At 49.0% G+C, this 14,650-nt stretch overlaps 1 protein-coding gene across 1 annotated transcript; it reads left to right on the top strand.

Moving 5' to 3' along the window:
• Positions 1-105: 105 nt before the first annotated feature.
• Positions 106-13,659, top strand: LOC104677005 (golgin subfamily A member 6C-like). The gene is given in 18 exon segments (XM_030931726.1): positions 106-189; positions 1,784-1,903; positions 3,817-3,897; positions 4,752-4,790; positions 5,056-5,106; positions 5,207-5,288; positions 5,385-5,491; positions 6,533-6,619; positions 6,728-6,835; positions 7,027-7,114; positions 7,500-8,026; positions 8,303-8,371; positions 9,709-9,784; positions 10,216-10,307; positions 10,870-10,972; positions 11,056-11,156; positions 11,248-11,398; positions 11,464-13,659. Coding segments are annotated over 18 exon segments (2,190 nt in total). The 3' UTR covers positions 11,688-13,659.
• The last annotated feature ends 991 nt before the right edge of the window (positions 13,660-14,650 follow it).

The raw sequence follows: 14,650 nt of genomic DNA, 5'->3' as shown, positions 1-14,650 counted from the left end.
GAGAATTAAGGCCATGCCCCCATTCTGCATTCTAGTGCGGCCCTGGTTATGCCTCCTCTGGCTCAGTCACACAGCCGCCTGGTAGGTGACTGGAGGTGTTTGCTGATGTGACCCCAACCCTGCCTCCCTCCCCACCCCATGATGTTAGAAGAGATGCAACAGAGTCAATTGGCAGCAGCCAAGAAAAAGGTAAGACACAACAGGTCATGGCCATCCAACCTAGCCAGAGATCCCGTCCGATGACAAGACCACTGCCAGAGTACATACCACTCCTGAGGCACACTGGGCTGGGCACCCTAACCCTGGCACCTCTGGGCTCCCTCCACCAAAGTCTCATCAGTCAGCCTTGCCCTCTCAGCAAGCAGCCCAGCCTCTGCCCTCACCAGTCACCCCATGGTGACTTTTGGCAGGTGACTTCTGGGGCTCCCTGCTCCATACTCGCCCCTCACGTCCTACTGCCCCAAGCCCAACCTCCCTGGGTTCTTTGGGCTCAGCTGTCCGAGGATCTGGGTCCCCCAGCCCCAGGACCCCACAATCGCCAGTCATCCCCGGGTGACTTTGGGCTGGTGACTCCTGGGGCTTCCTGCTGTACTCCCCCCTCCTGCTGACCCAAGCCTGACCTCCCTGGGCTCTTTGGACTGGCATCTCCAAGGACCTGGGCACCAGCCCTACGTCCCACTCCCCCATCATGGATCAGCAACTCAGCCATTGCACTGATGTGGTTTCCCCCAACCCCGGGAGGAGTGGAATGTAGTGATGTCACAGTCCCCCTAGGGATGTCATTACTGCTGCAAGACTGGCCTATAATCTTACAACCCAGTCCCCTAAGCATCCTCGCTCCATTTCTGGTTCCTCTGGCCACAGCACAAATTTCCAGCTGGAAGGGGAATGGGGACTATGGGACTTAGGAGCAACAGGTTTCAGGTTGCCTTACTCCCTTTGCATAGACATTGACTTTGTGAAAAGCCTACACTTCCCCTGTGAGCTCAAACGTTGACAGTATCTCTGGGTGGCAATGGGAGAATGGGTTTGGTTTGGTTCTCTCCCAGCCTTCTACTCTCCAGAGAGACTTTAACATATTTTTCTGAGTTCTCCACCTTATATTCTAATTCTCCACCGTTCTGGGACCAGACTTCTCTTCAGTCAGTGGTCTCTGAAGTGAGATTTGCTTATCTTCTGTGGAATAGATCTTGGGAAACTGAACTTGACAGCTTGAATCTTCCTCATATCATCTCAACTTGGGGTACTTTGAGTGCCACAGGATAAATGTGGGAGATCTTTCTGAAGCATACCAGACTTCTCTCTGAAATGAGATTTGGGTTGTCCTCTTTCTGATAAATTCCAAGATTTAACAAAAAAGCTGCCTTCTGCCATGAGGACACATGGATAAAAAAGTTTGAGAGGTCCTGGTGCACTTCTTCACACTTACAGATGTGTGAGGATGTATGACTCCAAACCACACAGTGTGCAGTTCCTGCCTACTTAATGTTTAGTTTTCTACCTCTGGCTCTGATTTTGGTCTCTGGCAGCTGCTGATTCATGGCAAAACCCCAGAGCTTGGAGTCAGAAGACTGAGTTTAAGTGGCATTATTGCCCACCCTCCCATATTTTTAGCCATAATATCCATCCCTCTCAATCAGTAAGTGATTGTGAAAACACTTCGTACAGTTGTTGGTGGCATTAAATCAGATGGTGTATAAGAGTATTTTGAAAAACTGTAAAGGGGGATGTGGCTGTAGGGGCTGGTAGTTCTCATGAGTATTACTGCTCTTCTTTCCCACAGCTGAAAGAATATCAGCAGAGGAACAGCCCTGGTCTTCTGGCAGGAGCGAAGACAAAAAAGAAGAAAACTGGCAGTAGCCCTGAGACAACCACTTCTGGTGGTTGCCACTCACCAGGGGATGTGAGTCTTGGCTGGCCAGGCTCCTGAGGACTGGGGGCCCAAGGGGGCAGTAGAGGGTAATTGTTAAGATTGCTGGGTACTGGTTAAGAATTCTGGGTTTGAATCCTGCCTCTCCATTGGCTAGGGATCTGATTTATGGCAAGTTGCTTGAGTTCTTTGGGCCTCTCTTTTCACATCTGTAAAATAGGGGTAGTGTTGTTTGATTTTCATTTCTGAAGTTTAAATGATATTCCATATTGTTGTTGTTTTTATGTTAATCCCTAGTACATGTCCTGCTGTGAACACCCAGGATACCCAGGAAATGGTCATTGCTGTTTGATTTTCCTGATCCCCAGTCTCAAGGGGGAGCTGGGCCAATGAGTACAGCCACTTGCTATCAAGCTGTCCCTTTAGGGGTCACAGAAGGGGGCTCAGGGTGTGGTGAGGAGAGCCCCAGGCACTAGGAGTAAGAGAAGATCTAACTTGCCACCAGCTTGCTGGGTGACCACAGAAAAAATCACTTCTTACCCAGGGCCTCAGTTTTCTCCATTGTAAGATGACACTGCATAAGATCAGTGTCTTTCAAACTTGTTTTTTAGCCGGAGCCCCCTTAGTTCAAGTGAACCCTTACTCAGGAGTCTGGTTTTTTAATGGAGGTGGAGGTCTGGAGCTTTACCAGATTCCCTGGGCCTGAGGAGAGGGGTCCAGTGAGCAGTATTAAGAGCTGCATTGGTCAGGTGACTCTACTCTGTGACTGCATCGCTCAGGGACTTTTCCATCTATTTGTTCCTGCCCCTGGCAAGGCAGCAGGTGGCCATTTGGAAGAATGGCACAGGCCATGGTTTTAATCTCCTCTGCTCTTCTTCAGCATTTCATTTTCCTGAACCCACATCTTCCTCCTACCCTGACTTTCTTGCTTCTCTCTAAGCCACTTCTGTCTTTCTCCCCCTATGCCCTTGTTTTTCCCTTTTCACCTCATGTAGATTCAGGACATTCTGAAGGTGCTGGTGTCCAACCTTCACCATTCCCGTGGGGTAGCGCTCCCCCATTGCACAAGTGGAAGGTGAGGCAGTGCCAGGACCCCTCTCTGGCTTGCTGTCTCCAGCTGTGCATGCCCCTGAGGCTTCTCTGGTTTGGGGGATACTTAGCCTCTGCCTTGTTTTATGTTGCTGCCATTAACCTTCATCCTGTTTGTGTCTGCTTCTTCACCTGCTTGGTTGATTGGATTTTCTCTTTCCCTCCATCTTTTATCATCTTGGAAATGGTGAGACCTTAAAGTTTAAAAGTAACTTGGGAATAACGTACACAGCAGGCATGTGGGATTTGGGGATTTTTTTTTTTTTTTTTTTTTTGAGACAGAGTCTCACTGTGTCACCCAGACTGGAGTGCAGTGGTGTGATCTTGGCTCACTACAACATCTGCCTCCCAGGTTCAAGTGATTCTCTTGCCTTAGCCTCCTTAGTAACCAGGATTACAGGCACCTGTCACCATGCCCGGCTAATCTTTGTATTTTTACTAGAGACGCGGTTTAACCATGTGGGCCATGCTGGTCTTGAACTCCTGACCTCCAGTGATCCACCCGCCTCAGCCTCCCAAAGTGCTGGGACTATATTCGTGAGCCACTGTGCCCAGCCCCTTTGCTGTTTTTATACTTTCTCTATATCCATAACTGTTTCCCTGTAAGTTTTTTTTTTTTTTAATTTCTCTTTTGTATTACTCCTGCGTCATCTGCTACCCTGAAGGATCTGGAGGTAAGAGGCCCTAAGTCAAGGTGCAGTGACCCTGCAGGTCAGCCCTCCAACCTCCTCTCACAGTGGGGGCTGGGTGCCCCTCTACCAGCTGAGACAGCCCGCACACACCCCAGCTCTAATGATTGTTCTCTCTACCTCTTCCCACAATCCTCCTCCAACTCCTCTTCTCTGCATGCACCTCAGAGCCAGAACCAAGAACTGGAAGTAGCCCTGGACTCAAGCTCTGCAACAATCAATCAACTCTATGAAAACATAGGATCACTGGTAAGAGTCCAGTGGGGTCCTGTGATTCCACGCTGCCAATCCTGGGCTTTAGTTTCCCCTTGGGGCTCTGAAGAAAGGGGCTGAGGTCCCCTGGTGCCAAGGGCAAATGGGGAGCTGGGGCACCCAGGCCTCACCTGGAGGGACCCCAGAGCAAGGAGCATGCAGCATGGCTCTTCTGTCACTGCCCTCTTTGCCGACTCTCTCTTCTCCAGACACCCCTGCTCCAGTCCTTGCCACACACGCCCTGGGGTTGTCACCCCTCAGGGAAGCACTAGCCTGATGGTTTGTCAGGGGCCCTGTATTTCTGCCGTGACTCAGTCCCTAATTTGCTCTTTGAGTCTGGACAAGCCACCTCTCCTCCTTGCACTGGTGTTTCCGAAGGAGGTAGAGCATCAAAGGTCTCGGTTAGCTCTGAGAGTCTGAGATTTAAAGGCTCCTAGAATGTAAACCTGAGGGCCAAGGACTCCTGTCTGTCCTTTTCCATTCTGTATCTGCTGTGAAGAACTGTGCCTGGCTTGTAAGTGCTCAGTAAATGTTTGTTGAATGAACACATCTTTCTCAATCACAAGCTGGCAGAAGGGTGGGCCTTTCTCAGACTCCGTCTCTAGAGGTTTATGTTACTGTCCTTTCAAGAGAATCCAGATTCAGACTTTGAGTTCCGTGGCTGTGGGCAAAAACCAACAAAGACCCAAATCCTCTGTCCTTGGGAGCTTGAGGAAAGTTGACCAGTTCATGTTGCCATTGGGTCTGAGAATGTTGTCTTTAAAATTCATTCCTGGCCCCTGCCTACCACTTCCTGGGGGATAGAGTTGAGGGGGCCACCCTCAGTCACCTGAATTTGACTGTCCCCACAGAAACAACAGAAGAAACAAGTGGAACATCAGCTGGAAGAAGTAATGTGATTTCTTTGTTTGCTCACAACATGACTGCTGGGTTTGGGGGGCACTCAGATGTAGAGGCACCAGTCTCATCTCGCCCACTCCCAGCCTGGGGAAGAAGGCTTACCCCTCAGATTCCACCCCATGACCACAGGGTCCCTGATAATCTGGTCCTATGGGTGGGCCTGTGCTGGGGCATTGGTGGCATTCTGGGGGCATGTCTCTTGCTGTGCCATCTCTGCCTCCCCATGGTAAGAGCTCTGTCTTCCACCTCCTATAGGAAAAGAAAGCAAACAATGAAATACACAAAGCACAAACGGAGCAGTTAGAGGTGAGTGGAGGGTGGGGAGTTTTCTCCTGTCCTCTGGAGAATGTTGCTTTCCTTTTCTTTCAGCACTTGCTTGGCTTTTCTCCCAAACATTCAATTTCAGACAATCAAAATCCTCACGCTGGAAAAGGCAGACTTGAAGACCACCCTTTACCATACTAAACGTGCCGCCAGACACTTCGAAGGTGGGAATCAGGGCACCCCATCATCCTTCAACCTGGCACTTTGACAGGTCTTTAGGGGGAGTCCTTTGGGCCCCATCTCAACCTCTGTCATTCCAGAAGAGTCCAAGGATCTTGCTGGCCGCCTGCAATACTCCTTACAGCGTATTCAAGAATTGGAGCGGGCTCTCTCTGCTGTGTCTACACAGCAGCAGGAAGAGGACAGGGTGAGTCCAACCAACTGCCCCACCCCCTGGCAGCCCAGCTTCCCAGATGGAGGAGAGAGTGTAAAGGTCCCTTCTGTAGGATGCAGTGTCCTGCCCAGAAGGCAGCATGCTCATTTCTAGCTGCTATTGTGTGTGGTTGTTAGAGACAGCCTGGGGCTGAGTCAGCTGCCTGGGTGAGTTGAGGGGCACTGTGGGGAGTGAGCACTGCACACACAGCTTGAAGGCCAAGTGCCTGCCTTGCCCTTACCTAGCTGTGGCCTTGGCCAAATCCTAGGTGGTGTATTGGGTACTTGTACTGTGAAGGTACAGAAGAGTACCTTTAGTATGTCACCATTTCTGTAGAGAGAGGAAAGGTGTGTGTGTGTGTGTGTGTCTGTGTCTGTGTGTGTGTACATACTATGATAATATACATGAAACATGTCTGCAAGGGTTCGCAAAAAACCCAGGAGAGAGTAACAGGGTGGCTGGGAGACACTTCCCTTCTGTACCTTCTGAGTTTTGGACTATGCGAATGTATCATCCTTTCAAAAAGTGAACAAAAGATTAATTTTCCACTTCCTACATGTGCCCCCACCCATAGCAAGAAAAAATGGGCTTAGAGAATCAGATAGACCTGGGTGTTCAAGTCCCAGCTCTGTCTAAGTGATCTTAGACAAGCACTTAACCTAAAACACTCCATGTTTTTCATCTACGCAATAGAGGTTACCCTAGTAACTGTCTCATATGATGGTTGTGAGGATTAAATGGGATTGTTAGCATGGTACCCGGTGAAGCACTCCATAAAGGTTCAAACAGTGGTAGTAATAACAGTAATAACAATTGCAGTATTATCTGATCTCTCTGGGCCTCCGTTAGCCAGCTGTAAATTCGATCTCTTTCCCTGTCCCTTCCAACTTTACTGAGTTCTTTTAAAAACCAGGCCATGGGCTTGGAAATGCCTTGATCTTTACTGACCGAGTTGTATACTGAGCCTAGCCCGAGCCCTTTTCAGGGGCACTGCCCGGGCTCCCCAGATCAAAACTTCTCACTCTTCACATCCAGTCCTCGAGCCGCAGTGAAGCAGTCCTCCAGCGGCAGTTACAGCAGACCAGAAAGGAGCGGGCGCTGCTGAACGCACACGTGACACAGGTGAGGCTTTGCAGAGGGAGGGATGTGGAGGGAAGATGACCCCAGGTGAGCCAGGAGCAGGTGAGGACCAGTGACAGCCCTTCCTAACTTCTGTGCCCATGCTTGCAGGTGACAGAGTCACTTAAACAAGTCCAGCTAGAGAGAGATGAATATGCTCAACATATAAAAGGAGAGAGGGCCCGGTGGCAGGAGAGGATGCGGAAAATGTCGGTGGAGGTGAGACCTGACCCTTCAGCCCCACGTTAGATGGGTCACTGGGTCTTTCTGGGCATCTGTAAAATGGGACTAGTACAGCCAGAGGTAGTCATGGATCTGGGCTTTGTGGAGGTGAGGGCAGAGAGGAAGATGGTAGCTGGTCCAGCCACCAGCCCCCTCTCCAGGGCCCTTTCTCCCTGTGCTTTGGGCAGGCTCGCACATTGAAGGAGGAGAAGATGCGTGACATACATCGGATACAGGAGCTGGAGAGGAGCTTGTCCGAATTCAAACACCAGATAGGTAAGATGGAGCTGGTGTGACCTGGGAGCAGGACTGGCATCAGAGGGCTGTGGGGTGGCTTAGAGTGCCCCAGGGAGGTGGGTGGATGGAAGGGCTTTGAGGCAGAGGGAAAGAGGTCTGTGCCAGCAGCTGGCAAGTCTTGACATCTCCATGAGCCTCAGGTTCCCCGTCAGCCAAAAGGGAGGAGTGTCCATTGTCAGCCACCCACAGTGATTTCTATCTGACATGGCTTGGAAATTGGCTACCATTGGGTGCAAGGAATCATTAGCAGGGAGACCAAGTTTGGGAAGCCTGAGAGGAGCTGCATCAAAAGGAGGGCTTTTTCTTTGAGGTGGGGTGGTGAGTGGGGAATCCAGAGGCCCTTATTGTCTGCTTCATTTCTCAGCTGAGCCCCCATCCCCGGTGGACCCAGCAGGGACATCTGAGTTGGAACAGCTACAAGATGAGGCCAAACACCTGAGGAAGGAGGTGGAAAGTCTGGAGGGAAAGCTCCAATTCCAGATGGAAAACAATCAGGCCTTGAGTCTCCTGAGCAAGGAACAAAAGGAGAGGCTCCGGGAGCAGGAAGAGAGGCTCCGAGAGCACCAGGAGACGCTTCAAAAGCAGGAGGAGAGGCTCCAAGAGCAGGAAGAGAGGAGGTTGCGGGAGGAGGAGAGACTATGTGAGCAAAAGGAGAGGCTTCGGGAGAAGCAGAAGAGGCTGGGGGAGCAGGATGAGAGGCTGCAAAAGCAGGAGGACAGGCTATGAAAGCAGGAGGAGAGGCTGCGAAAGGAGGAGGAGAGGCTGCAAAAGCAGGAGGAGAGGCTACAAAAACAGGAGGAGAGGCTGCGAAAGCAGGAGAGGCTCGTGCTCTCCCAGAACCACAAGTTCCACAAGCAGCTGGCCGAGCCACAGTGCGGCTTCGAGGATCTGGTGGGTTGCCCCACCTGGGGAGGTTGCCCTCATCCCTAGCCCTCCAGGCCTTTGTTTCCCCACCTGTAAAATGGGGCAGTGTAGCCCTCACATGACATGGTACTTCTAAAGGCACCTGTGAGCCAGAGCTCATCACGCCCTGCTCTGATGGCTGTGGGGGAGAGGGGGTTATTTTTCTAACCTGCCTCCACCCTTCCCGGTGACATGGGAGACAGACACCAAGTTCAGGGTTCTCCAGCTGCAGTGGGTGGCTACTGATTGCTTCTCTCTGTCCAGAACAACGAGAACAAGAGCGCTCTGCAGTTGGAGCAGCAAGTGAAGGAGCTGCAGGAGAAGCTGAGTGAGGTGAAGGAGATGGTAACCTCTGCCCCATCCAAGAAGGGCTGGGAGGCAGGCACTAGCCTCTGGGGAGGGGAGGTGCCAGGCCAAAGGCAGCTCCAGCTGGGGGGCAGGTGACCCAGCACCCTCCAGGGCAGCTCCATGACTGTTTCTTGCTTCCTGCCCTCTGACTTTTAGAGGTGGGTAGCCCTGGGCTCCTCCCAGGTCTGGACATCATCTTCCCAGCTAGAGGCATGGATTCCCCCAATCATAGGGGTGGGGACAGTGGTATAAGAGGGTCCTTATGCTGGGCACAGTGGCTCCTGCCTGTAATCCCAGCACTTTGGGATGCTGAGGCAGGAGAATCACTTGAAGTCAGGAGTTTGAGACCCGCCTGGCCAACATGGCGAAACCTCATCTCTACTAAAATTATAACAACAACAAAAAATTAGCCCAGCATGGTGGCACATGCCTGTAATCCCAGCTACTCAGGAGACTGAGGCATGAGAATCTCTTGAGCCTGGGAGGTGGAGGTTGCAGTGAGCTGGGATTGCACCACTGGACTCCAGTATGGGCCACATGGTGACACTCTGTCTCAAAACAAAAGAAAAAAGCCTCCTTAGATTCAAACTGGATTCTGGCCTCGGTTCCACTGGTCACCATTCAACTACTTTTCCTCTCTAAGTCTCTGTTTCTTTAACTTCAAAAGGAAGTTAGCATTTTTCTCATGGAGGTGCTGAGGATTGAATGAGAGAACACATGGAAAGCATTAGGCATGTAGCATGCTTAGCAGATGGTGGTTGGCTCCTTTTTGCTTTTCCACCAGTCTGTGGTCTACAGTTTAAATGGTGGGAAGAAGGACATGAGATTTGAGGCTGGGGAAGGAGGCATGGGGTTCTAGGCAAGGGGGGAATTCTCTTAGGCCTGGAGCAAGGGGCCAGGGTCCCGGGCAAGTGACAGAGCCCCACAGTGCCCTCACTACCCTATTAATGGGCCCAGAATCTGGAAGCCAACCACCACATGCCCTCATGCCCAGGGTCTTCCTGAAGATACAGCTGAAGAGCCGAGAGTCTCTGCAGAGTCTGCAGCAGCAGCAGTGAGACTAGTACCTGGGTCACCTGCAGCAGTACGTGGTCACCTATCAGCAGCTGACCTCTGAGAAGGTGGCGCTGCACAGGCAGTTACTGCTGCAGACCCAGCTCATGGACCAGCTGCAGCAGCAGGAAGCTCAGGGCAAAGCGGTGGCTGAAATGGCCTGCCAAAAGTTGCAGGAGACCCAGGAGAGGGAGTCGCTGAGGACAGGGCCCCGAGGGGGATGACCTGGCAACCTCTGTGCCTTCTCAGTCTGTTTTCCATTCCCTTAGGAGCACCTAGAAGCTGCCAGCCAGCAGAACCAACAGCTAGAGACCCAGTTCAGTCTCATGGCTCTCCCTGGACAAGGTATAGGAGACCACTCAGAGGAAGAGGAGAGAGCCCCAGGAGGAAGTGTGTACTGTTAGCAGCATAGGATTGAGGGGTTGGAAGAGACCTTTAGAACAGCAGGTTGTTCTGCCAACTGGATGTCTGCTCTAAGTTCGGTATCAATATGGTGACCTCCTGGGAACAGGGGGCCACCAGGTTGCCTAAGGATGAATGAACTGGCCCAGATCAGAAAGGGAGCAGGTCAGAACTCCCACACCAAAAGGTAGTGTGACTGTGCCTGAGCAATACAGAAGATCTTGGATCTTACAGGAAATATAAAGAACAGCAGCTCATTCCCCTCTGGGGAGTGGTCGGCTCAGGGTTACACAGTGAGGATGGGGGACAGAGGTGGGCCCACAGTACTTCCCTTGTTGGGTTTTCTGAGGACACCTCTGGCCACCTCCCCACAGGAGATGGAGGAGGACATCTGGACACTGAGGAGGAAGGGGTGCCTCAGCCTATGCCAAGCATCCCAGAGGACCGGGAGAGCCGGGAAGCCACGGTGAGTCTGACTTTCCCTGCCCCCGCTTTGCCACCTTCCTCTGTGGTCCCTCCCAGACCTCCTTATGCTCTTGGTTTCCCCGCCTTCTGATTTCTCTGGACCTTCACCCCTTCCGGGAGCCAGTGGTCAGACACCACTTCACCTGTGACCAACAGGTGCACTCTCTGAGGCCCCAAGGGAAGGGGCTGTGCTCCACCTCCCTGCCCCATTTGTTTTGTGTATGCCCCTACAAGAATACTCAACTCTTGCCTTCAAGTGGCATTTTTCAACTCCGCTGGAGCCAGTTTCCAGGAGGAGCAGGCATGACTATGTGGGCAATGGAAGTTGTGAACGCTGTGCTGCCTGCACCTGGCTCACCCGGTGGCCTCGGCCTGGAAGGAGCCAGAGGCAGAGGCCCCAGCCCCAGGGACTGGGGGTGAGTTTGTGTGTGGGGAGAGCTACCGGGCCCTGTAGGAGGCCATGGAGAAGGTGAAGGTGAGTGAGTCCTTGCATGGGCCAAAAAAAGTGAGGATGGGGCAGGACAGGTCACTCCTGTGATGTGACCCCATTATTTTGGCTCCAGAGCGGCTTTATGGACTTCCCGAGAGAGAAGGTGGACGGGAAGCAGCAGGTGGAGAAACTAGAGCTTGGATTCATCCAGCTCTCTGGAGTGACAGATGGCATGAGTAAGCAGGAGGCCAGGGCACGGGCACGGGGAGCTGCAGGGCCTTCAGAGGGGCTCCAGTGTCTGAGCCATGTCCTCTCACAGGAGAGCACATCACGGTATATGAGAGCCAGGGGGCAGGGCCAAACACACGGCACAAGGAGGAGGAAGCCAGCAGGCTGGCCCAGAATGAGGAGGAGATGAAGGTAGAGGGTGTGCAACATCTCTGCGTGGGTGGGGGTGAGGGTGGCTGCTGGCGCTGGCTCAGGCGTGGCAACTGAGCACCCCTCCCTTCAGGTGAAGCTGCTGGAGCTGCAAGATATGGTGTTACTGGTTGTGGACGACCACGAGGGGCATGACAAATTCCTCCCTGCTGCCCAGAACCCTGTTGATCAGCCCGCTCCAGGGGCCCCAGTCCCCCAGGAACTTGCGGCTGCTGAGGAGTAGGGTGGTGAGTAGAGCCCTCAGGCGGGGTGGGCAGGCCAGAGCAAGGGAGGCTCGCAGTGTACTCAGACCACTGCTTCCCTCTCTCCGAAGATTTTCATGACAGCGTGGAGCCTGCACCGGGAGAGGCCAGGGAGGGTTCTCCCTGTGACAACCCCACTGCACAGAAGATCGTGCAGCTGCTTCCTGTAATGCAGGACACCCAGGAGCACCCAGGCTTGGCCAGCAAACCCTGCGTCCCATTCTTTTACCGGGCAGCGGAGAACAGGGAGATAAACATCATCATCATCTGAGAGCTGGTCAAGAAATTGAAAAAAAAACAACAACAAAAAGTTATGGGGTTAATCCCCTACACAATTCATTTACTTCATTTGAATGTTAGAGCCCCTCATGTTTATTTTGTGTTTCTAATTTACAGTTTAAATTTATTTATAAAAAGTTAAGGGAGAGGGATCTTTCCCTAATGTTCACTGTGGCATCCTTTAGCATTTTTGTTTTTACTTTGATAATTGTAGGTCTTTAGCATGCATATCGAGTTTGCCCTTAGGTGGTGGGAGTTCAAACACACAAAGACCCACTATTTGCACAAAACTATTCTTGCTGGTTTGGAATAGGCTGCCAGTTTTTTTTTTTTTTTTTAATGTTATTGCAGCATGTATATTCATTACAGAATTCAGATAAAATTCACTGGTGTTCTGCTATGATGTTTGATCGAATCCTATTCACAGTGAGCTCTTCATTAGCTCAATATGTGGTTTGCCCTCAAGTGCGCACTGTTTCTTACTTTGTAATATGCCACTGTGAGTACTGACATTTAGAGTTGTTTAAAGGCCGAGAACTGGAAACAGCCTTTCCCCTATTTTCTGTGTATTGGGGGTGGGAGTGATAACATTTTGGGGAGCTTTTTAAATCTCACAGAAGAGGGAAGTGGCCTGTGCTGGCAGGTGTGTGCAGGATAGAGTGTGTTTCATCTGTTCTGGTGCCAAGAATGAGCGCCGTACTATGGTAGTTCCCTTAGGATTTGTATGTGCTCTGGGCTCATGAAGAAGATATTGCATCATGAGCTGCAGCAGTTGGACTCTTTCTCAATGACCTAAAAGGGGATTATTTCTGAGGAATGAAAGGCTCCCATCATGGACTATGGATGTGGAAAATCTTTTCTAGCTTAGAGCCTTTATATCTACAATACATTTTAAAGTCAGAGTTCATGTTACCTGTTTTAATCACATGACTACAAGTCCCAGTATGCAAAAGGGAACTGGTTGGCATTCTTCTTAATGTATTTAGTGAAGATCATAAGAAATCCTTTCAGAGTTTAAATGTCCCTGGAACAGGCATACAGGCTCTAGTCAAGAATGAATTTGAGTGAAGGAAAGCTGTGTGACACCTGGCGTGCCTCTATGTTCACGGAGCTTCTTTGAGGCTAGAAGATTGATTTTACCATCTAGACCTCTCTGGCTAATACCTATTCTTCAGCCGTATTGGTTAATCTGACACAGGAATTTACTTATTTTCCTTGAATGGAAAACATTGTAAAAACAATAACCACCATTATTAAAACCAATATATGTGAGAGTACTTAGTTGAAACCAAAAGGAGATTTAGTAGACAGTATTATACTGCATTTGAAAATCAAGGGGAAGTTTATGCAACTTAAAATGTTTACAAGCTGCAGTCAATCTACTATGGGTGAATGTCAAAGTGTTATGAGGAAAAGTGTCTATACAATCACAGAGTTATGTTTCCTCACAGAGTTCTTTACAAAGAGTGAACTATGTTTTTATACCTCTCAGTTTCAGTTAGAGGCATATTTTGTGCCATATTTATGTTAATGTGTCTGTACATGATGAATGAATTATTTCAGTCATACATTGCCTAAATCATAACTTTATGATGCTTGGGAAAGAATCAACAGCTAAAACTTCATGAAGTTCTAATGTCTGTGTTCCAAAATACATCACATTATTAGGATGTAGGGAGAGATGTATGTGCGCTCCCTGGGGTGGGCATTTCTAGTCACTAGACCATCTCCATTTTTAGCATTTGGCATCCTCATGATACTTTTATACATATGACATTAATAGGAGAGCAATAGTACGATTTTACAGATGGAATAACAGATTTGCCTGCATTCACTGAAAGGGTGCAAATATTAAGTCCTTGTGACTTCAACTGACTCTTCCAAATTGTATGGATTTATCAATGTATTAGATAAACCCAGTTTCAAATGATAAAGAAAAACTGTTAGACCAAATAGTGTGGCTAATTAACAGTGGTACAGTTTCTAAATACCACTCTTTGTGTAGGGATTTTGTCCTATGTTTCAGAAAAAGCTAAAAAGAATGGAAATCCTATGACAATAACTTAAGTGTTTCTTCAAAGTATGCAGTCTTTGCAATACCTCATTCAGCCAAGTATTTGTTCTCTTCCTCATTCAGTATAAGGCAGCTTTCAATTTGCTTAGAAGGCAACATTAGAAGGTTAGAGGTCTTCAGAAATATAAAATTTGAAAATGTGAGTTCAACTGAATAAATTTGAATTTCTGTTAGAAGAATCAAAATACCTATTTAAAGATTGCAATAAACGGTCATTATTTTTAAAGTTTTTTATTAAACCTGATAGGTTTTCCAGAAATGAAAAAAAATCAGTTCTAAAACCAAAGCTGATATTTAGAAAATGTGAAAATGTACATCAGCCCTATCCATAATAGAGTTTCTCTAAATCTTTATCTTATAGAGTCACTTTAAAATAATATAACTATTCAAAAATGTAACTGCTATCTTAATGTTTTGAAATAAGTTAAAGCATGTTAAAATGTGAATACTGTAGTTTAATAGAAAGAACCTGGGGGAAGGAAAAGTAGAGAAAGAAATGCCAATTCCAATGCCAAGCTTTATTTGCCGAGTTTTCTTAGAATGACTTTTACCGATTTATGAATTCCTGTAAACAGAATACATAATGGAAATACTGAAAGACTGTTGTCTAAAGTGCCATTATTGACTGCTACTGTGATGTTACTGTAATGCAATAAATTAGGAAATTGTTGCAAAGTGCTCTTTTTGCCTTAAAATTTTGTGTGTCTTGAAAACTGTGGTGTTAAAGATATTGAGACTGTGCAAATGCTGGGCACGCTTGGCATAAGATCATCGGATTTTACTTTTACAAAATTGTAACTATGCAAGTGTGTTTATTAGAAGAACACAAACCAAAGTTATGGGATGAAAAAGTTGTGAATGAAAAAGTTATGGGATAAACA

This window comes from Rhinopithecus roxellana, chromosome 5, assembly GCF_007565055.1.
Source record: "Rhinopithecus roxellana isolate Shanxi Qingling chromosome 5, ASM756505v1, whole genome shotgun sequence".
Lineage (NCBI taxonomy): Eukaryota > Metazoa > Chordata > Mammalia > Primates > Cercopithecidae > Rhinopithecus > Rhinopithecus roxellana.
The sequence above is the reverse complement of the archived record's forward strand: the minus strand, read 5'-3'. Positions and strand labels throughout refer to the sequence as shown.